Genomic DNA, 24,073 nt, shown 5'->3' with positions numbered 1-24,073 from the left:
TGCAATATTGGCCCTTATAATCTCTTCACCTCAGTTTTCTCCAGTATGGTGCTTCTGGCCCAGAGAGATAAAAATCAATTATTTTTTTAAAAAATTCAGAGGATTTTATTTAAATCAGATTTTTTATTTAAATTAAATACAAGTTTATTTTTTAATATTTAAAATTTAAAATTGACAACCTATATTAGGGCCTAAGTTAATTATAATATACTAAAATCATTTAAATTAAATACAAAAGAAGAATATTAAGCAGTACATGCTTGCTCTCAAGTTTTAAAGTAAGTCAAAGCATTGAACTGGTGGAAGTGACTCACTCAGAACTCAAACTAAAATTTGTTGAAGGGCTACACTAGCTTTTGATAGAAGTAGCCTCTTCTGCAAGTGCAGAGAATATTTTCTTTTTTTCAGTTTATTCGACTAGTTCCATTTAATGACCAGTTCATTCAAAGTTAAGAAAACAACTGGGAGTGGAAAAAGCAAGAACGCTTATTTTCCTCTTCCAATCTATGAATAAAAAGTAGGTGTGAGAGGATGAGATCTAAAAGTTCTAAAATCCTGAAGGACACTGACCAGAAATAATCAGTTCAATTCATTAACTTTTATAAATCAGTCTTAAATGCAAAACATGTTTTGATAAGCTTTTCAGTACACTTTTTTCTTGTTTTCAGCAAATTTAAGGTAGTTTTAATTAAAAATTCTGTTTCTATTGTAATGAATTTGAATTTCCATTAAAATACAGCTTGATACAAATCACAAATAAAAAATTAATCATCAAGTAAATAAGAAATGCATCATTCAACATTTTCTAATACAATAAACATGTAAAAATTAAGAAGCTGAATAAATGTAAGTTAGGTTATGTAATAGCTTAAATTAATGTGTATAGATACAGTGTATCTTCCTGGTTAGCAAAAAGAAGAACCAAATTTAGTGTAAAGACTACATTTGGCTGCAAATCAACATATTTAGTGGTTTCCAACCAATGAGAATCAACCTCTCTTTAGGAAAATTACAAATGCAAAACACAGTTAAAATAGATGAGTTTAAAAGGTTTCTTGCCTGCTGATTTAAATCATGATTAAAATAGGTCATTTAAATCACTTGATTTAAATCAGTTAACCCACCCTATCCCAGCTCTTCCCTGGAAGACAATTTTCCATCCTTATCCATCTCCCTGACAGGAGAGTTCTCCTCATACTTGGCCTAAATCCCCCCTTTTCTTTGTTTCATTTGATCCCTCCTCATTCCACCATGGTTCATGCCCCTCAGAGATACAGAAACTCCCCATATCTGCTACCATTCGCCAATGAAAGGCCAAGTTAGAAGCATCATGGCAGCATTTCACTGGCTGTTCATGACCTGCGGGTAGGATGTGTGTGATGGTTATCCATAACTCCATGGAGTTATGGAACAGCCCTGCCCAGACACCCCTGCAAAGCCTGCAAAAGCTGAAGGCTGGGCTGTAAAAAGGGGAGCAGAGCCGCTCGGAGGCAGGCAGTGGAACAGAGCAGGTGGCTGCTCTGAGGGGGAACACACATACCAGTTGTTGTGGCTCCCTGGTCTCTTCCCATACCTGCCTCCCTCTGCCTGTGCTGCACCTAGCCCAGTGGGCCCTGATCCCTGTTAGGCCCCTTGGATGTCACTACAATATCAGCAACAACTCAGCCTGTGACCCCTCAATATTTCTGTGGTTCTTCTCTGAGCTCCAAACAGTTTGTCAGTAACTATCTCTCTGGCAATGAGGTGTCCAGAGCTGAGCATCAGATCCCAGGTGGGGTCTCCCAGAGCTAAAGAGAAAAGGATAGCCTCTCCCTGTTCCAGGCTGGAGCTGTCTACACACGCCACTCAGCATGGCACTGGCCTATATCCTCACTGCTAAATCGTCAGCTCCCTTGCCCACTCTTCCCGGGCCCTGTTCACCAGGCTTTGCCTGCTGAATCTTCACTTTCCAGTTCTCTCTTTCTAAAGGGGTGGAAAGCGGCAGCTGTTTGGAATGGGGATATGGGATGTTCTTCCTGTGGGACAAAGGGGGTTGGCCCAGGAGAAGCTCTGAAGAGCTAGGCTGCCAAGAATCCTTCTTACCTTGATGACTTCTCCTCCATCCACCTTCATTAGCTTCTGGAGGTTTCCAGCCAGGAGGTTGGGCTTTGACCGCCACTTCAGCAGCCCCAGAAGGTCAACTGCATGGAAACAAACTCATTCATTCAGTCCTTATTTGCTATCGACCTAGGCACTGACTGAGCCCTTTGGCTGCACCTCCAAGTCAGCCAGTTCTCCCTATCCCCCAACCAGCCTCTCCCACATCCACTGCCCAAGTCAGCATTCAGAAATGCTCCCTATGAGGAAAAGTATCAGAGGGGTAGCCGTGTTAGTCTGAATCTGTAAAAAGTAACAGAGGGTCCTGTGGCACCTTTTAAGACTAACAGACGTATGTTAGTCTTAAAAGGTGCCACAGGACCCTCTGTTACCTATGAGGAAAGTGGCTGAATGACCCTGGCAGGAGTGACTGTGGCATGATTCTCCACTCACTCCCACCTGCACCAGTCAGTAGTAATTCCACTGAAGTCAATGGAGTGCCAGTGGTGTGAGTGAAAGGAGAATTGGGCCTTGCTGGTCTGAGAATTCCCTGCTGGCTTTCACAGCTTCGATGATAATGTTGACATGAGATGTGGCATTTCATTTCTGCATATGTTACAAGGAAAAGAAAGGAGGCAAAAAAACAAAAGAAAAATCAAAAAAGTGATCTGGTGGCTTCCTTGGGTGAAGGAGTCTCCTGAACAAGTACAACTCCTGCCCCAATTCCCATCTGCTCACAGGTCAGAGGAAGCCAGGGTTAGCCTGCATGTCAATCAATCCATTTATGCTATGGCCAGGTAGGCCCAGGGCTGCCCTGAGAATATGAGTGCTTACACATCCATCTCTGCTTCCCTCCCTTCTACTTGCACTGAACTAAAGCTTGACACATGGTTACAGAGTCCTAAATAGAAACTGTCTGAAAAGCCATGACCTCAACTGCAAGCACACAAAAGCACTACACATTCTAGGACAGGACCACTGTGAAAACTGAACAGAAAGTCTCCACTAGCTTGTGGGTCCTGTTGGGTCACTATGGTCTGTGGCCACATTCTGGAAGCAAACATCCAGACACACACCTTTTAACCGGCCAGTTTGAAAGATTAAAAATACTGATCTGTCAGGAATCAGGGCCTGCAGCAGAGCCAGTCTCCAAGTGGCCTCATCAGGATAGCTGGCCTGCAGCAGACTGCCTGATTGGTCATGCCATATGATTAGCTGAAGGGGACAGCGGCCCAGTTCTTAAGCCAGCAGCTAACTGGCTGCTCAATGCTCATGCCTAATGCTGTGCCTGCTCCTCTCTAACCCTGTTCCTGCTGCTCCTGCCTTGCCTCTGTCCTGCCACTGTCTTGAACTCCTCTTTGCCTGACACCTGCTTGCTCCAGTTTCTGCTCCCCGGTTTGATCCACGATTCTGGCTTCTGGCTACTGACTCCAGCTTGACCCTTGGCTCTGATATCCTGTTCCTGACGTCCTGTTTGAACCTCGGCTCCAGCTTCTGACTGCTGACTCTGGCTCTGACCCTAGTCCCTGGCTTGGATGCTTGAGTCCCAACGCCTGCTCTGACCACGAAGCTAGACCACCCTCATCCCAGTCACCTGACGTATTGAACAGCCCTAAAAAATCAGGACCAGGGGTCCTTGGAGCACGCATGGACCCCATTAAGGCCCCAGCAGAACTGGTGGATGCTGTTCACAATGTGCAGGTGCAAGTAATTGTCCTGCAGTCACAGAATTTGGCCTTGCAGGTGAAAGTTGTTCTGCTGGCTCCTCCGACTCCACTCCCGCCCCAGAGCTGAGATTCTCCTGCCTGACAAATTGATGGCATGCAGGACACATTTTGGGTGTTCGCGAACCAACATCAGCTCCTGTTCTTACTGGACCAGTCCTGTGTGGGGATCATCTTAAGCTTGTTGACTGGGGAGGCATTGGCCTGGGCTTCTCCCCTCCTGGAACAGTCCAGCCCCCTTTTGTGAAAATTAGAGGAATTCATTCAAGCCACATCCATTATCTCTGATGACCCCAACTGTATACCAACCACTGAGACGACCCTTCAGGCCTTACAGCAGGGACATCGGCCCGTTGCCAAATATGCCACTTAATTTCATTGTTTGGGTTCTGCCATCGGGTGCAATGAGGCGGCACAGCACCAGCATTTCCACCTAGGATTAAATTATATAAAAGACAAGCTCACACAGGTGGAGTCTCTGCCTCGTTTGATCTGATTGACTTGTGCATCTGAATCAACGATTGCCTCATGGAGCGGCACCACAAGGGTACCTCAATTTTCCAGTTCATGACTCCTGAGCCATGAGGTTCTTCACTGGCATCAGAGCTCTAGCAAGCCAACCAGGTTTGTCCACAAGTCTCTGAATCTGAGAAACACCGATGTCCAGCATTAGGCTTGTGCTTATACTGTAGGAAACCCAGACATCTTGCCTTGATGTGTCTGGTGAAGACTTGGGCAGAACTGGGACCAGGAAACACCAAGTCCCATGCCCCAAGGAATCAATCCAGGCAGAACAGGTCTTCTCTCTCCTCTAGTAGTTAACAGCACCCATGGGCCATAATGGGCACAGCAGGACCCCCAAGTCAGTTTCTGAAATATCTCTATAATTCAACTGCTGATAAGTTCAGAAATTCAACTAGAGACCCAAGTCAACTCAGGGGCCTCAGGTAATGTTATGGACTTGAACTTTGCCACAGCCCATGCAGTTCCCACCATGCACAAGAACTCTTCAGATCGGATCGAGACCGTTGATGGGTCTCTTCTCTCCACAGAACAATAACCCACCAGACCTTGCCGCTAAAGGTTATCACCCTCCGGGCACATCAGGAAACACCCCAATTTGGATTAATCTGGGCTCCCATGAGTGGTCATCCTAGACATGTCCTGGCTAACCACCCATGACCCCCACGTTTGTTGGTAGGAGACCCTACACTTTAGCTCCCAGTATTGCCGGTTATCCTGCCTCCCAGGAGCTGAGAACCAGACCAGTATGCTCTGTGGTTCATGTCACCCACTGGAAGACTTTGATCATCAAGGAACAAGACTGCTAGGACCCTGACCGCCCCCTACAGCTACACTTGCTGCGGCCGAGATCCCCCACAAATATTGTGACTTTGCCAATGTTTCTGAGACGAGGAAGGCAGACATCCTGCCCCCACATGGGACTTCCGATTGCCTGATCAATCTCCAGCCTAAAGCCAAGATCCTTTTGGTCACATATATGCTCTCTTTGAACCTGAAACTTCAGGCTATCCAAATGTACTTGTAGGAGAACATTCAGAAGGGTGTCATCCACCTGTCCACATCCCCAGAGGTCTCTCCAAACTTTATTGTCAAGAAGAAGGACGACTCTTTGCAGCCATGTATTGACTACATGGCCCTGAACAAGTTAACTGTATGAAACCGCTCCCACTTATAAATGAGCTCTTAGACCGGTTATGGGCAGCGCATATTTTCATGAAGTTAGACATGAGTGGAGCCTATAATGTAGTGCAAATGCATGAGAGAGATGATTGGAAGACCATCTTTCATACTTTATATGGCTACTATGAATATCTAATCATGCCGTTCAGCCTAAGCAACATAAGAACATATGTGGGGTGATCTTCGTTCAGTACCACCCCTCCTTCCCCTTCTAAAATACTAATTAGGCAAAAATTAGTAACCATACGCCCTCTAGGCTTGCTTTTAAGACATGTGACTCCTTCGAGGGAAAAGAGTAGAAGAATCAAGCGGCGAACAGCAGAGGCTAACAGAGAGCGTTTGTCTGGGATCTGTCCGAGAGGAGGTACGCTAAGTGCTGCATTAGGGGGGCTGTGTTGGTAAGTATCTGAGTGTCTGTTGCTGGGACAGTTTGTCAGTTTGACCGTGTGCTTGATTGCTTGCTTGTTTGTTTGAAAAAAGTGTGAATTGGGAGTGCTTTGTTCCAAGTGGGCCTTGAGTGACCCTGACTGGTATACAAGGGCAGTCAGCAGCAAACCAGCTGAGCGGCGAACAGCAGAGGCTAACAGAGGGCGTTTGCCTGGGGCGAGCACACTGAGGCTTTCATCTGTGGGTTTCTCTGACTAGTTACTGCAACAGCTGAGGAAGCTCTTAAGGGGAAGGCGATATGGATGGTGAGCGATCAGCTGTTGTAACCTGCACAGGTTGTGCCATGTTTGTCTTTCTTCCACAGGACAGAAGCGACTTTGTCTGTACAAAGTGCAAGCTGGTCTCCATATTGGAAGAGAAGGTTCGAGGTCTGGAGAAACGAGTATCGACTCTGCGTTGCATAAGGGAAAATGAAGATTTCCTGGACAGACGTCAGGAGATGCTTCTACGGCCACAATGTTCTGAAGATTCAGAGCATGCGCAGCAGGGACAGAAGGATTGTGAAGAGGTTTGGCAGCATGTGACCTCCAGAAGGAGAAAGAGGAGCGTCCATGTACCAGCAATGGAGATACAGGTGAGCAATCGTTTCCATGTTCTCTCTACAGGTACTAATGCGGAGAGTGGACTAGATGACACATCTGAAGGAAGGGACCAGAAGGAGACTCCACCGATTGGAAGGCAAAAGATGCACTGTCCTAGGGATGAGGGTTCCACAACCACCACTCCCAAGAGGAGGAGGAGGGTGGTGGTGGTCGGGGACTCCCTCCTCAGGGGGACTGAGTCATCTATCTGCCACCCCGACCGGGAAAACCGAGAGGTCTGCTGCTTGCCAGGAGCTAGGATACACAATGTGATGGAGAGACTGCCGAGACTCATCAAGCCCTCGGATCGCTACCCCTTCCTGCTTCTCCACGTGGGAACCAATGATACTGCCAAGAATGACCTTGAGCGGATCACTGCAGACTATGTGGCTCTGGGAAGAAGGATAAAGGAGTTTGAGGTGCAAGTGGTGTTCTCGTCCATCCTCCCTGTGCAAGGAAAAGGCCTGGGTTGAGATTGTCGAATCGTGGAAGTCAACGAATGGCTACACAGGTGGTGTCGGAGAGAAGGCTTTGGATTCTTCGACCATGAGATGGTGTTCCAAGGAGGAGGAGTGCTAGGCAGAGACAGGCTCCACCTAACGAAGAGAGGGAACAGCATCTTCGCAAGCAGGCTGGCTAACCTAGTGAGGAGGGCTTTAAACTAGGTTCACCAGGGGAAGGAGACCAAAGCCCTGAGGTAAGTGGGGAAATGGGATCCTGGGAGGAAGCATGAGAGCGCAAGAGGGGAGGACTCCTGTCTCATACTGAGAAAGAGGGACGATCGATGAGTTATCTTAAGTGCCTATACACAAATGCAAGAAGCCTGGGAAACAAGCAGGGAGAACTGGAAGTCCTGGCACAGTCATGGAACTATGATGTCATTGGAATAACAGAGACTTGGTGGGATAACTCACATGACTGGAGTTCTGTCATGGATGGATATAAACTGTTCAGGAAGGACAGGCAGGGCAGAAAAGGTGGGGGAGTTGCATTGTATGTAAGAGAGGAGTATGACTGCTCAGAGCTCCAGTATGAAACTGCAGAAAAACCTGAGAGTCTCTGGATAAAGTTGAGAAGTGTGAGCAACAAGGGTGATGTCGTGGTCGGAGTCTGCTATAGACCACCAGACCAGGGGGATGAGGTGGACGAGGCGTTCTTCCAGCAACTAACAGAAGTTGCTAGATCGCAGGCCCTGGTTCTCATGGGAGACTTTAATCACCCTGATATCTGCTGGGAGAGCAATACAGTGGTGCACAGACAATCCAGGAAGTTTTTGGAAAGTGTAGGGGACAATTTCCTGGTGCAAGTGCTGGAGGAACCAACTAGGGACAGAGCTTTTCTTGACCTGCTGCTCACAAACAGGGAAGAATTAGTAGGGGAAGCAAAAGTGGATGGGAACCTGGGAGGCAGTGACCATGAGATGGTCGAGTTCAGGATCCTGACACAAGGAAGAAAGGACAGCAGCAGAATACGGACCCTGGACTTCAGAAAAGCAGACTTTGACTCCCTCAGGGAACAGATGGGCAGGATCCCCTGGGAGAATAACATGAAGGGCAAAGGGGTCCAGGAGAGCTGGCTGTATTTTAAAAAATCCTTATTGCAGTTGCAGGAACAAACCATCCTGACGTGTAGAAAGAATAGTAAATATGGCAGGCGACCAGCTTGGCTTAACAGTGAAATCCTTGCTGACCTTAAACGCAAAAAAGAAGCTTACAAGAAGTGGAAGATTGGACAGGTGACCAGGGAGGAGTATAAAAATATCGCTCAGGCATGCATGAGTGAAATCAGGAAGGCCAAATCGTACTTGGAGTTGCAGCTAGCAAGAGATATTAAGAGTAACAAGAAGGGTTTCTTCAGGTATGTTAGCAACAAGAAGGAAGTCAAGGAAAGTGTGGGCCCCTTACTGAATGAGGGAGGCAACCTAGTGACAGAGGATGTGGAAAAAGCTAATGTACTCAATGCTTTTTTTGCCTCTGTCTTCACAAACAAAGTCAGCTCCCAGACTGCTGGACTGGGCAGCACAGTATGGGGAGGAGGTGACCAGCCCTGCGTGGAGAAAGAAGTGGTTTGGGACTATTTAGAAAAACTGGATGAGCACAAATCCATGGGGCCGGATGCGCTGCATCCGAGGGTGCTAAAGGAGTTGGCGGATGTGATTGCGGAGCCATTGGCCATCATCTTTGAAAACTCATGGCGATCGGGGGAGGTCCCGGATGACTGGAAAAAGGCTAATGTAGTGCCGATCTTTAAAAAAGGGAAGGAGGAGGATCCGGGGAACTACAGGCCAGTCAACCTCACCTCAGTCCCTGGAAAAATCATGGAGCAGGTCCTCAAGGAATCAATGATGAAACACTTAGAGGAGAGGAAAGTGATCAGGAACAGTCAGCATGGATTCACCAAGGGGAAGTCGTGCCTGACTAACCTAATTGCCTTCTATGATGAGATAACTGGCTCTGTGGATGAAGGGAAAGCAGTGGATGTGTTATTCCTTGACTTTAGCAAAGCTTTTGATACGATCTCCCACAGTATTCTTGCCGCCAAGTTAAAGAAGTATGGGCTGGATGAATGGACTGTAAGGTGGATAGAAAGCTGGCTAGATCGTTGGGCTCAATGGGTAGTGATCAATGGCTCCATGTCTAGTTGGCAGCCGATTTCAAGCGGAGTGCCCCAAGGGTCGGTCCTGGGGCCGGTTTTGTTTAATATCTTTATTAATGATCTGGAGGATGGTGTGGACTGCACTCTCAGCAAGTTTCCAGATGACATTAAACTGGGAGGCGTGGTAGATACGCTGGAGGGTAGGGATCAGATACAGAGGGACCTAGTCAAATTAGAGGATTGGGACAAAAAAAACCTGATGGGGTTCAACAAGGACAAGTGCAGAGTCCTGCACTTAGGACGGAAGAATCCTATGCACTGCTACAGACTAGGGACCGAATGGCTAGGTAGCAGTTCTGCAGAAAAGGACCTAGGGGTCACAGTGGACAAGAAGCTGGATATGAGTCAACAGTGTGCTCTTGTTGCCAAGAAGGCTAATGGCATTTTGGGCTGTATAAGTAGGGGCATTGCCAGCAGATCGAGGAACGTGATCGTTCCCCTTTATTCGACATTGGTGAGGCCTCATCTGGAGTACTGTGTCCAGTTTTGGGCCCCACACTACAAGAAAGATGTGGAAATATTGGAAAGAGTCCAGCGGAGGGCAACAAAAATGATTAGGGGTCTGGAGCACATGACTTATGAGGAGAGGCTGAAGGAACTGGGATTGTTTAGTCTGCAGAAGAGAAGAATGAGGGGGGATTTGATAGCTGCTTTCAACTACCTGAAGGGGGGTTCCAAAGAGGATGGAGCTCGGCTGTTCTCAGTGATGGCAGATGACAGAACAAGGAGCAATGGTCTCAAGTTGCAGTGGGAGAGGTCTAGGTTGGATATTAGGAAACACTATTTCACTAGGAGGGTGGGGAGGCACTGGAATGGGTTACCTAGGGAGGTGGTGGAATCTCCTTCCTTGGAGGTTTTTAAGGCCCGGCTTGACAAAGCCCTGGCTGTGATGATTTATTGGGAATTGGTCCTGCTTTGAGCAGGGGGTTGGACTAGATGACCTCCTGAGGTCCCTTCCAACCCTGATATTCTATGATAGTAAATTACTATGGCTGGGATTCCTTAATTGACGCTTGAAGAAGCAACGCTGCTAGACAGAGTAGCTAAAACTCTGCTCCGTGGGCTTGAGTAGGACTGTGACCAGAGGGGTCTCAAAGCAAACAAGGCCTTGCCTGAAGGGAGTCCGAGACAGACCAGAGGGCTGAAAAGAACAGACCAGGAGGAAATACACCATCTATAAAATTGGTAACCACCTTCTCTGTTTGTCAAGCAGGAACTGCGTGAGGCTAGCGCAGGACCTGTTTGTGTATGTTTGTGAAAGAGAGACTCGCTAAGAGGAATGTATAGCTCTTAATATCTAGCACTTAATGTCTAACATAGGAGTTATGTGCTTAATATAACCCTTTACAGCTTATGTAATTCCTCCTCAGTAAACTGCTGTGTACTGAAGACAATTACTGTGGACCTTTTTCACAGATATGACAGTAATCTGCTCCACCGGGAGCCAGTAAAGATCCATTTCAGGGGTAGTGGCACGCCCTGTTGTCAACAATGATTGTCATGGTTGGAGTTCTTTGTAGAAATGGGACTCCTGAACAGACGTTCTTTGGTTGTGTCCACCATTTTAGGGAGTCTTTGACCCTGCGTGGCATTAGAACACATCTGTTTAGGTTGTGCCTGTGGGGTTCAAAGCCAGGCCTGCAGGCATCTCATGTGAAATCTGATGTGTTTGACAACAAATGCTGTTGCTGACATATGCCCCAAGAGCTGTAAATATGTTCTGGCTGATGTTTATGAGCTGTCCATCAATGTCTAAATTAAACTGACTAGTCTGATGAAGCATTGTTGAGGTAGCATTGCTGTTGCTATTGAACAGTCGGGACAGGCTCCTATTAATTCCAATTTCTGGACAGGAATCAGTGTGGACTTTTATTCATCTATCTATGACCCTAGGCTTGTGAAAGGGTTATACTCGGTGTGGCGTTTATTGCTTCTTGTTGTGTTTGTGCCCTTACGAGGCAATCATCCAAGTATGGAAATATCATGACTCCGTGTCTGCGGAGGTGTGCCACCATGCCAGCTAGAACTTTGGAGAAAACCCTTGGGGCAGTGGACAAACCAAAGGCTAGTGCTTTGTATGGAAGTGTTGTTTCTCTAGGATGGGCCTCAAGAATCTTCTGTGTGATGAGTGGATGGTAATGTGGAAATACGCCTCCTGCTGGTCGAGGGCCAAGAGCCAGTCCCCCTTTTCTAACACTGGAATTATGGTTGATACTGTCACCATCTTGAAATGTTGGGTTTTTACAAATTTGTTGAGTTTCCTTAGATCCAATATGGGTCTCCATCTGCCTGTCTTTTTCTGCGTGAGAAAATAAATTTGAATAGAACCCTTTCCCTCTGTGTTGAGTTGGTACAGGTTCCACTGCACCTAGATAAATAAGATTATTTATTTCTTGTTGCAACAGTGACTCAAGAGAGGGGTCCCTGAAGAGGGACAGGGAGGGAGGGTGGGTGAGCTGAAGATAAAGGGGATGGAGTAACCAGTTTGGATCATTTCTAAAACTCATCTGCCTGTCATGATGCTGCACCAGACTAGGTGAAAAGGTGACAAACGATCTCCGAATGGTCGGGAGGCAGTTTCTGTTTCTAGCATTAGAGTGAGTGGTTGTCTCGTGCCCTCAACCACACCTTAAAAATTGCTGTCTAATTTTGGATTGTTGGGATGTTGAAGGTTGGTTTTGTGGCTGTCGATGTCTGGTTTGCCTTTGCTTGCGGCATTGGTCTTACTGTCTATTTTGTGCGTATGGTGGTGATCAGAAGCTCTGGGTATAATACCTGTCCTGTTTCTTTTTATTTGCAGCTGTGTAGATACCCAGGGATTTCCAGGTTGCCCTTGAGTCTTTAAGGGTGTGGAAAGATTCATCCATTTTGGCCGCAAATAATTTTGGGTCTTCGAATGGTAAGTTCTTGACTGTTGCCTGGACCTCCCTTGGGGGACCCTGAGAGATAGAGCCAGGATGCCCAGCACATAAACCACAGATGTTGCGGTGGACCATGCTGCCGTGTCTGCAGAGTCAAGAGAGGCCTGCAAGGCCATCCTGGCGATGAGATGTCCTTCAGCAATATTTGCTTTAAATTGTCTTTTTTATCATCGGGCAAATTGTCAATAAATTCTGATATTTTCAAAAAGATGGTGTGCATGTATTTCGCCAGTAGAGCTGCATAATTAGCTATGCGGAACTGAAGCGTTGCAGAGGAATAGGCCTTGTTTTGGTTATAAAATGTAGTAAGCTTTAATTTACAATGTCTTTCCCCTTAGGGCAAATTAACAATCCTAAGGTAAAGGCTGGCACCCCTAAAAACAATTAATTAAATCAAATCCAAAACAAAATAACCCTCTCAAAGGTGTTTTAAAATGTTAACATCAAAAAATAACACAAATTAAAAAGTAACCGGTCATAAACGAACACAGCAAAATCCATAAACTTCAACAACAACAAAAAACCTATAAAAGCAGGGTGCTTTGCCATAAAACTTTGGGTTTGTCTTGCCACACTCCAAAAGCATCAAATCTCAACCAACAACGCCCTGCTCCCCTCTCTGCAACCAATCTGGCTGGCCATTAAATTAATCCAAACTCTAAACTGGTAACTATAAACATCAACTGGCAAAACTGTGTGCATGGTGTGTGTGTAATTAAAAAACATATGCTAACTGCTGTATTCTCAATAAATGCGGCGTGCTGCCTTCTCCCCTGTAAAAATCCTGTGTGCTTCTTATAAGTATAACAATGTGAATTGTAATCGCCGGTGCCAAGGGCTTTGCGCTGGGTGGTGTAGGTACAGCAGATGGCACCACTGCGCCGCTCAGTAACGAGTTTCTTTTCGGCTCTGCGGATGCCGAGGTTGAGGATTTCACTTTGCTCTGTGAGCCTCCATTCGAGCTTGCCCTCATAGGGTCTATCGCTCTCCAATAGGGCGTCAAGACGTCTAAAGTGGAGCACCCAGAGGGACACTCCTCGAAGAAGCAGCTTTGTTCCTACTATTAAAATTTAACAATGCTTGGTTTCAGAAGGCTGTCTGGATACTGTACTCACCACTGGTCAGACTCTTGAAAGGAAGAAACTGCACCGGTGTATATGCACAATGGATGCACCTTACCTTTGTTCTGAGTACATGCATTCCAGGTACTAAGAGGCAAAAAGAAACCTCCTAGGCCTGTATTAGGATAAATAGGTTTGTGAGGCTAACTCTTTTTGTTGCTATGAGAAAATCAATTATATGTCTTGATACTGACAGTTTTCCTATCTCCTTAAGCCAAAGCTTACTTCAGTTTATGTAAGAGGTTATGGGATACTTAACATAAGTGAACAGGATTATAACAGGCCAATTTGGGCTATATAACTGCTATATTAATGCTTAATAATATGTATACTTAAATGCTTGGAATATGTTAATAATACTACCCACAATATATAATATATATGTATGCTAGTCAGCGTATATCAGTCAACAGTAGCCTTCAACCTGTTATGCACCATCCGCTCAGTTACTTAATGAACCCATCAAGTCTTAGACCATGACCAGACCTCTGCAGTCTTCACATTCCAGAATGGGATCGTATACCCTAAGAGACATGGGATCACTCGGCTTTGAGTCCTACAATTCTGCCAGCATACTCCCCTAGCAGGCCACTTTGGCCATTCCAAGATTCAAGACCTGGTTTCCAGGAAGTTTTGGTGGCCAGCCATATGCACCTCTGTTGCGTCCCGTGTAGATTCCTATGATCTTTGCACCCGGACTAAGACTGCCCCATTCAAGACTGCTGGGTCTCATCCAGCCCCATCCACTCCGCCCTGGATTTGGGCCATCCTTCGCATGGACTTTATCATAGAATTACCACCTTCCCAAGGCCACAGTACAATTCTAGTGGTGGTTGACCACTTAACCAAGCTGGCATATTTTGTTCCATGCCAGGTGCTTCCTTCTGCTCAGGAGACAGTTCGCCTATTTGTGAACAACATCTTTTGTCTCCATGGCTTGCCTACAGGCATGGTATCTGACCAAGGAGTCCAGTTTATTTCCTACTTCTGGCAAGAATTTCTAGGCCATCTGAGTATTGACACCCTAACCACAATGGCCTTGTATACAAGCACCAATAATCAGGCAGAGTGGGTCAATGAAGTTCTTGAACAGTACCTACGTTACTTTCTAAACTTATCATTGAGATAATTGGCTGTCCCTGATTCCTCACCTCACGCCAGGTTTGCTTACATCAATGCTACAAATGCCTCCAGCAAGTAAGACCCTTTTCTTTGCTAATTATACTTTCCACCATCATGCTCACCCAGAGATCCTCGCCAAATTGTCAATGCTTGCCATTACCAAAATCATTGCCCACAACTCCAGCGGCAGTTAAAAATGGCCAAGACAACTTATGAATGGTATGCCAGCCAGTTCCGCCAGCCAATACCTGGTTTTAGGGTAGGGGATAAGGGGTGGTTATCCGCCTGGAATCTGTGATCAACTTGCCTCTCTGCAAAGCTGGATTATCAGTACACAAGGTCTTTCCAGATCATGAAACAGATTAACCCTGTTATGTTCAAGTTACAGCTACAAGATTCTCTCAAGATTTACACATCTCCCTTCTAAAATTTATTATTCAAGAATCCTTTCCCACTGCATACTAGTCGTCCTCCTCCTCCACCTATAACTGTTTGGGGCCAAGAAAAATAAGTGGTTCGATATATTCTAGATCAGGGGTGGGCAAACTTTTTTGGACCAACAGCCACATCTGGGTATGGAAATTGTATGGGAGGCCATAAATGCTCACGAAATTGGGGTTGGGGTTCAGGAAGGGGTGAAGGCTCTGGCTGGGGGTGCAGGCTCTGGGGTGGGTCAGAAATGAGGAGTTCAGTGTGCAGGAGGGACCTCCAGGTTGGGGCAGAGGGTTGGGATGCAGGGGGAGTGAGGGCCCCAGCTGGGGGTGCAGGATGAGGGGTTTGAGGTGTAGGAGGATGCTCCAGGCTGGGACCGAAGGGTTCAGAGTGTGGGAGGGGGTTCTAGGCTGCGCTTACCTCAAGCAGCTCCTGGAAGCAGCAGCATGTTCCCCCCTCTGGCTCCTACGTGGAGGTGTACCTATCTATCTCCTAGAACTGGAAGGGACCCTGAAAGGTCACTGAGTCCAGCCCCCTGCCTTCACTAGGATCAAGTACTGATTTTGCCCCAGATTCCTAAGTGGTCCCCTCAAGGATTGAACTCACAACCCTGGGTTTAGCAGGCCAATACTCAGACCACTGAGCTATCCCTCTGTGTGCTGCCCCGTTCTCAAGTGCTGCCCTGCAGCTCCCATTGGCCACAGTTCCCAGCCAATGGGAGCTGCGAGGGCGGCACTTGGGGCGGGGGGCAGCGCACGAAGCCCATGGCTGCCTCTATGCGTAGGAGCAGGAGGGGGGACATGCCGCTGCTTCCAGGAGCTGCATGGAGCCGCGGCATATGCACGCGGAGTGGCCCCCGACCCTGCTCCCCAGTGGGAGCTCGAGGGCTGGATTAAATTGGCTGGCAGGCCAGATGTGGCCCACGGGCCATAGTTTGCCCACCCCTGTTCTAGACCCTTGCTGGGTATCTAATTGACTGGGACAGGTACGGCTCAGACAAACATTCCTGACAACCTGCAGAACACATCCATGCCTGAGATCTCCTGCAAGTCTTTCACCACATGTACCCCAAGAAACCAGGCTCCAAGGCCTCTAGACGGCACCCTCGATGGGGAGGGGGGTACTGTAAAGGCCTGCAGCAGAGCTAGTCTCCAGGCAGCCTCATCAGTACAGCTGGTCTGTAGCAGGCTGCCGATATGCCGATATGACCGGCCATATCACCTGATTGGCTGGAGGGGCTAGCAGGCCGGCTCTTAAGCCAACAGCAGTAGCTGCAGCTAACTGGCTTCTCAATGCTCATGCCCAACATTGTGCTTGCACTTGTGTTACCTTGTTCCTGCCTTGCACCCAGCCTTGCCTCTGTCCTGCCCTTGCCTTGAACCCTTCTTTCCCTGCTACCCTGCTTACTCCACTTCCTGACCTCTGGATTGACCTGTGGCTCTAGCTTCTCACTACTGACTCCGGCTTGACCCCTTGCAGTTTCCCAAGCATTTTCCTCACAGGCAAGAGACTGCCCATGGATGCTGATAAATGTGTGTTTATACACTGTAACAGTTGTATCATAAAGGATATCTTGAAGGGGGCGGAGTTAAAGTTGTGTGGTTAATTCTGAAAAGCGATGTAAGCCTGTGGGGTAGAACCCTCAGCCAGGGAAGATTAATAATGTTCTCACCAGCAGCAGTTACAACCCCATTCTATGAGTTTTCTTTTATAGCTTCATAAAGAAATGATTCCAAACAAACACAAGCCATTCAGAAGAGTTCTCCCAAATGCTCTAGACCCCTCCAGCCTTTTAACCAACTGAGATGGGAAAGGACATGGCCTTCCCTGAAGGTGGGCACTACCACAGCCACTTCTCCTCTACCCATCACCCATATGACAGGCAGGGGTCTGAGTTAACCACTTATGCACTAGAGCGTGTGGAGCACCTTTCGACCTTGTCACAAGTGACTACACAAAAAATGGCATCTTCACGTTCAACAGCTCTGCTTCCCATGTGTATCCTGTCTGCTGATTTGACCCACTAAAATGGTTTTACTACTTCTTTACATTTATGACCCTGGAAAGACAGTTCACCTCTGGTGGAGAGGGCTGGAGTCTGTTCCCATGAACCCAGCTCAGTTCTAGGAGACACAGCTGGAGTCTGTTCTGGCTCATGCAGCATTCACAGAATTGTTAATTGCACCGTTTTCATTGCTGACAATGCATCAGCAAGAAATAGCCCTGCTTGCATCTCAGATTCAGGCACAGTTTGTAGAGCGGTCAGTTTGAAAAGTGGCCGTATAAATAGCGTACGGCTGTATGGCGGTGTCTCTCAGTGAGTTGACTCCAGATCAAGTGAAAAGATGTTTTTTCAGAGTACAACCAGAGTTTACCTTTCACGTTTTCTCGCTTTTTGGTGCTTCTGTTACTGTAAGGTGGCGACGTCCACCTTGATTGCATTGGCCTTGTTAGCACTACAAAAGTAATTTTCCCTCTCTTGATAATCACCCCTTCTTGTCAACTGTTGAGAATAGGCTGCTTCCACCTTAATTGAATTGCCCTCGTTAGCACTGACACACATACCCCTCCCCGCCCCGGTAAGGCAACTCCCATCTTTTCATGTGCTGTAATATTTATACTGCTTACTGTATTTTTCACTGCATGCATCTGATGAAGTGGGTTTTAGCCCACAAAAGCTTATGCCCAAATAAATTTGTTAATCTCTAAGGTGCCACAAGGACTCCTAGTTGTTTTTGTATCATTAATGTTACAGCTGAGGATTTTTTGCATTTAATTATATCATCATCTGCCAGATATCACGTGCCAATGTCCTGAGGTGTGTATAAGAAGCTCTCCTGTGATGTGTCCCCAGGAACAGGCTGATTTAGTGCTGCTGGGAGCCAATTCCTCAGAATTCCCTCACTTTAGCAAGGTTACACTTTAGACATTTAATTAATGCTTTTAACCTAAACATACATGTTTGCCAAAGGTATGATGGGCTGTGCAGCTGTGTGCAAGGTGGACACACACATACAGATGTGTAGGAAGTGAATACAGCTTATTTAAGTATGGCAGTGTGCACACTGGCATGTTGTGATGTGCACACTGCAGAAGTGTCACACTGAACTTCATGGTATGCACATCTGCTGAAAGCAGGGGAAAACTCCTACATACCATTCTGGGTTAGTTTGGTGGAGCACACGAGGGTGGAGATTTGGAAGCTGTCCCGGGAACATATGCCCATACCAGCCGTGCCACCACTCACTCGGAATGACGAACCAGAAAGGGTCTTGGTTTCTGACAGACTTCTCGTAAAAGGTAGATTCAGGTAAGAGCTGGCATCCTCCAATTTCCTGATGTCACCCTAAAATCCAAAGCGTGTCATCAGAATGGGCAGGACATAAAAGATTCAACCTGTATGACTCAGCATTTTTTGATAAGTTTGGTTGATAGCAGTAACTGTATTGACAAAATATACTTAGACTTGGTAAGGTATTGACTTAGTCCCAAATGATATTCTGGTACAATAATTAGCACTACACTAAGTCAGTGAAGAATATGGATTTAAACGATTACAAACTGGCTAACTGCTAGATCTCAAAGTAACTGTAGCGTTGCACTCCATATGTTTTATGGAAATATGCTTATGAGTGTAAATATGATGGATCTGGAATATTCTTTATGCTAAAGGTCTCTTGTAAGGTATTATTACAAAGCTTATAATCTACTGAGTGTGTTCATCCTATTTGTATGAGTGTATCGTTCATGTATCTGAAACTAGGAATATGAAATATAACTCTGAAATCCTATTGTAATTATGCAAAGTGTGGGCCATTAATGGTGGTTTGAAGCTTGATGGCTTCCACTGACTAGGACAATTGGTTGTAAATGGCTTCAAGCCTCCCTGGGTACGTGCGGGCCAGCCCTGGAAGAATGAAGTCTCACAGGACATGTGACCATGTCACAGGATACTGGAATCCATCTTAAACCTGGTGCTTTTCCATTTAGAAGGTGGGGTGGGGATCCAGAGAGACAAAGGGTTCCAGCATTGGGCCAAAACTATAAAAGGGGGTGGAACAGAATAAAGGGGGCTGCCAGTCATGAGAACACCCCGGCTTTCCACCTAAGATGTCTGCTGGAACTAACAAAGACTATACCAGGGGAAAGGATTGGACCCAGACTAGGAAGGAGTCTAGTCTGTGAAAGAAGTTTATTGGAACATCTCTGAGGGTGAGATTTACCTTTATTCACCTGATTGGAATTGATGTGAACAAGCACTCGAAGAAGAACTGGGTATAAGTAAGCACTGTCCTAGAGGATAACAGGGTTATAAGTAGCCACCAACATGGATTTGACAAGAACAAATCATACCAAACCAACCCAGTTCTTCTTCGAGTGCTTGTTCACGTCAATTCCAATCAGGTGCGCGCATGCTGCGTGCACATTTGTCGGGAAGTTTTTTCCCCTCAGTAGGTCCTGTCGGGTTGGCTATGGAGCCCCCTGGAGTGGCGCCTTCATGGCGCTCAATATATGACCCTGCCGGCCCAACCCCACTTTCACTTCCTTCTTACTGCCGGTGAGGATTGTTGGAACTGCGAGTGACTTGCTTGCAAGTTCTCCTCGCCTTTCCCTAGCTTTGTAGTGTAGTTTACCTCAGTAGTTTGTAGTTCATAATCCTAGAATCATAGAACTGGAAGGGATCTCGAGAGGCCATCTAGTCCAGGCCCCTGCACTCTTGGCAGGACTAATTATCTAGACCATTCCTGACAGAGGTTTATCTAAGCTGCTCTTTGTGGACTCTCCATCATTGGAGATTTTTATCTCCCTAGGTAATTTATTCCAGTGCTTAACCACCCTGACAGTTAGGAAGTTTTTTCCTAATGTCCAACCTAAACCTCCCTTGCTGCAATTTAAGCAGATTGCTTCTTGTCCTATCCTCTGAGGTTAAGAAAAACAATTTTTCTTCCTCCTCCTTGTAACAGCCTTTTACATACTTGAAAACTGTTATTGTATCCCCTCTCAGTCTTCTTTTTTCCAAACTAAACAACTCCAATTTTGTCAATCTTCCCTCATAGCTCATGTTTTCTAGACCTTTAACCATTTTTGTAGCTCTTCTCTGGTCTCTCTCCAATTTGTCCACATCTTTCCTGAAATGTGGTGCCCAGAACTGGACACAATACTCCAGTTGAGGCCTAATCAGAGCAGAGTAGAACAGAAGAATTACTACTTCTTCTAGTGATTGCTCATGTGCATTCCAATAGGTGTGTGCGCGCGCACTGGTGCATGACCTTCAGAAGGATTTTCCCCTAGTATTTATTTATTATTTGTATTGCAGTAGTATCTAGGAGCCACAATCAGGGACCAAGGCCCTGCTGTGCAAGAAACAGGGCACAGTGAGGTCCAGTTATGGGCTCACTGCATTTCCAGAAAAATACCAAAAAGTATATCAGAAAAGAACAAAAAGTGATCCTGGATAAGAGGGGCTGCGTTATGCACAGAGATTAAGGGCACCGTGACAGGGTGCATAACCCCCACACCAACATAGAAAGGGATAAGGAGCTACTTGGGCTGGAGTTGCCCCACACCACTGCACCTGCGAGTCATGCCAAGAATGGAGGAGGGGCTTAAAAGGAGGAAGTGCCACTCAGTGGTGGGCAGTCCTGGGAAGGGAGCAGGTTGTAGAGCCCCAGCTCCTATGAAGAGGCCCACGGAAAGGGTGATAGGTCCATCGTTGGGAACATTTATAACTAGACTGGATGAAGCACTAGAAAATATATTCTAGGGAATGATCCTGAGCTGATCTCTAGCGCATAGGCTAAATGGCATCCAATAGGGTTTCCCATCTCTGATTGATACCAGCACAGTGAAAGGAGGGAAGCCAAGACAGAGAACTTAATAATGGCCATATTAGGTCTGACCAAGGTCCATCTAGCCCAGGATCCTGTCTTCCAACAGTGGCCAGTGCCAGGTGCCCCAGAGGGAAGAAACATAGCAGGACAATGATTGAGTGGTCCATCCCCTGTCATCCTGTCCCAGCTTCTATCAGTCAGACGTTTAGGGACACCCGGATCATGCAGTTGCATCCCTGACCATCTTGGCGAATAGCCACTGATGGACTTATCCTCCATGAATTTATCTATTTTTTTTTAATTTCAGTTAAAATTTTGACAATGGTCTGGAGGTTGACTCTGCTTTGCATAAAGAAGTACTTCCTTATGTTTGTTTGTGGAAGCTAGGAAAAGCACAGACCAAGAGCCAGAGTCAGGCTAACTCTTAATGCAGGGCCTGGGCGAGTGGGAAAAACAGAGAGGTTCTTTGGACCTTGTGTTAGAGAAGAACGGAACACCGACAGTAGCAGAAAATTGCTGAGAAAAGCAAGCTATCAGGAAGGAATACGTAGAAACAAAATGCAGTTGTTGATCATTACTGTATATAACAAAAGGTATAAAAGCTTGCCCTAATTGTTTATCTAACGAAGACCTGCCTCAGGAGGGGGAATCCCTGTTCGTGTGTACTCTCCTGTGCATATTGCAATTGCTCGTAACCAGGGCTGGCTCTGGCTTTTTTGCCACCCCAAGCAAAAAAGCCTCCCGCTGCCCCCCCGGTGGGGAGCGCGCTGAGCCCAGCCACAGCCCCGCTCTCCCCAGCCGGACAGAGCGCTGGTGGGAGGGCGGCGAGCCCGGCTGCAGCCCCCGCTCTCCCCGACCGGCTGGAGCGCCGGGGGGAGGGTGGCGAGCCCGGCCGGGGGGGGGGGGGGCGCTGAGCCCGCTGTGGCTCCGCTCTCCCTGGGTGAGCGCCGCCCCCTCCAGGTGCTGCCCCAAGCATATGCTTGGTAGGCTGGTGCCTGGAGCCGACCCTGCTCGTAATAAAGCTGCCTCTGGCTTGTTGCTTTAAACCCAGAGTGAGGACTTTGTTTTCCTCCACAGTTTTAAACCTGCTGTCTATTAATGTCATTGGGTGACCCCTTGTTCTTGTGTTATTTTTTATCTCCTAGAACTGGAAGGGACCTTGAAAGGTCATCAAGTCCAGCCCCCTGCCTTCACTAGCAGGACCAAGTACTGATTTTGCCCCAGATCCCTAAGTGGCCCCCTCAAGGATTGAACTCACAACCCTGGGTTTAGCAGGCTATCCCTCCCCCCGTTGAGGGAGGTAAATAACACTTTCTTATTAATGTTCTCCAAGCCAAACCTGATTTTATAGACCTCTATCATATCCCCCCTTAGTCATCTCTCTTCTAAGATGAAAAGTTCCAGTCTTTTTAATCTCTACTCATATGGAATCTGTTCCATACTCCTCCTCATTTTTGTTGTCCTTCTTTGTACCTTTTCCAATTCTAATATATCTTTTTTTGAGAGAGAGCGCGACCATAACTGCATTCAGCATTCAAGATGTGGGTATGCCATGGAATTTTATACTGCCATGATGATAGTTTCTGTCTTATTATCTATCACTTTCCTAATGGTTCTTAGCATTGTTACTTTTTTTGACTGCTGCTGCATATTGACTGGATATTTTCAGAAAACTATTCACGATGACTCCAAAGCTCTCTTTCTTGAGGGGTAACAGCTAATTTAGACCCCCATTATTTTGTATGCATAGTTGGGACTACTTGTTCCAGTGTGCATTACGTTGCACTTATCAACAGTGAATATCATCTGCCATTTTGTTATCCACTCACCCAATTTTTGAGTCCCTTTGTAACTCTTCACAATCAGCTTTGGACTTAACTATCTTGAGTAATTTTGTATCATCTTTAATCTTTGCCACCTCGCTTTCACTCCCTTTTCCAGATCATATAAGAACAAGTTGAACGGCACAGGTCCCAATTCAGATCCTTGGAGGACCCCCAATATTTACCTCTTTCCATTGTAAAACCGGCCATTTATTCCTATGCTTTGTTTCCTATTTTTTAACCAGTTACTGATCCATGAGAGGACCTTCTCTCTTATCCCATGGCAGCTTACTTTGCTTAACAGCCTTTGTTGAGGGACCTTGTCAAAGTCTTTCTGAAAGTCCAAGTACACTATATCCACTGGATCACCTTTATCCACATGCTTGTTGACCCCCCCTCAAATAATTCTAATAGATTGGTGCGGCATGATTTCCCTTTACAAAAGCCATGTTGACTCTTCCCCAGCATAGTGTGTTTTTCAGTGAGTCTGATCATTTTGTACTTTTCTATAGAGGAAAGGTATGTTATTCATAGGATCATTTATACAGACCTTAATTAGGTGGCCCTCAATTCCTGCAGCAGGGCAAAATTGAATTATTGTGCACACTCCCAGAACCCTGTGTTAACTCAGCACTGAAGTATGGGTCATGGCTCCTGATTTCACATCATATCCTAGAACATAAGAACGGCCGTACCAGGTCACACCAAAGGTCCATCTAGTCCAGTATCCTGTCTATCGACAGTGGCCAACCAGGTGCCCCAGAGGGAGTGGACCAACAGGCAATGATCAAGTGATCTCTCTCCTGCCATCCATCTCCATCCTCTGACAAACAGAGGATAGGGACACCATTCCTTACCCATCCTGGCTAATAGCCATTAATGGACTTAACCACCATGAATTTATCCAGTTCTCTTTTAAAACCCTGTTATAGTCCTAGCCTTCACAACCTCCTCAGGTAAGGAGTTCCACAAGTTGACTGTGCGCTGCGTGAAGAAGAACTTCCTTGTATTTGTTTTAAACCTGCCGCCTATTAATTTCATTTGGTGACCCCTAGTTCTTGTATTATGGGAATAAGTAAATAACTTTTCCTTATCCACTTTCTCCACATCACTCATGATTTTATATACCTCTATCATATCCCCCCTTAGTCTCCTCTTTCCAAGCTGAAGAGTTCTAGCCTCTTTAATCTCTCCTCCTATGGGACCTGTTCCAAACCCCTAATCATTTTAGTTGCCCTTTTCTGAACCTTTTCTAGTGCCAGTATATCTTTTTTTAGATGAGGAGACCACATCTGTATGCAGTATTCGAGATGTGGGCATACCATCAATTTATATAAGGGCAATAATATATTCTCAGTCTTATTCTCTATCTCCTTTTTAATGATCCCTAACATCCTGTTTGCTTTTTTGACCGCCTCTGCACACTGCACGGACATCTTCAGAGAACTATCCACGATGACTCCAAGATCTTTTTCCTGACTTGTTGTAGCTAAATTAACCCCAACTATACATACAATATGATGGGGGCTATTTTTTCCAATGTGCATTACTTTACATTTATCCACATTAAATTTCATTTGCCATTTTGTTGCCCAATCACTTAGTTTTGTGAGATCTTTTTGAAGTTCATCACAGT

At 46.3% G+C, this 24,073-nt stretch overlaps 1 protein-coding gene across 1 annotated transcript in view; it reads right to left on the bottom strand.

Moving 5' to 3' along the window:
* The window catches only part of LOC135984063 (dedicator of cytokinesis protein 2-like), a 202,590-nt gene that overhangs the window by 112,100 nt on the left and 66,417 nt on the right, over positions 1 to 24,073 (bottom strand). Inside the window, exons 18-19 of the mRNA XM_065598501.1 lie at positions 17,940 to 18,129; positions 2,083 to 2,180 (exon numbers count right to left, since the gene is read on the bottom strand). Coding sequence (XP_065454573.1) covers positions 2,083 to 2,180; positions 17,940 to 18,129 — 288 coding nt within the window. The remainder of the gene's footprint in view (positions 1 to 2,082; positions 2,181 to 17,939; positions 18,130 to 24,073) is intronic.

The sequence above is a fragment of the Chrysemys picta genome, chromosome 5 (genome assembly GCF_011386835.1).
Source record: "Chrysemys picta bellii isolate R12L10 chromosome 5, ASM1138683v2, whole genome shotgun sequence".
In the NCBI taxonomy this organism is placed as follows: domain Eukaryota; kingdom Metazoa; phylum Chordata; order Testudines; family Emydidae; genus Chrysemys; species Chrysemys picta.
Note: the sequence above shows the minus strand (reverse complement) of the source record. Positions and strands in the feature narration are given on the sequence as shown.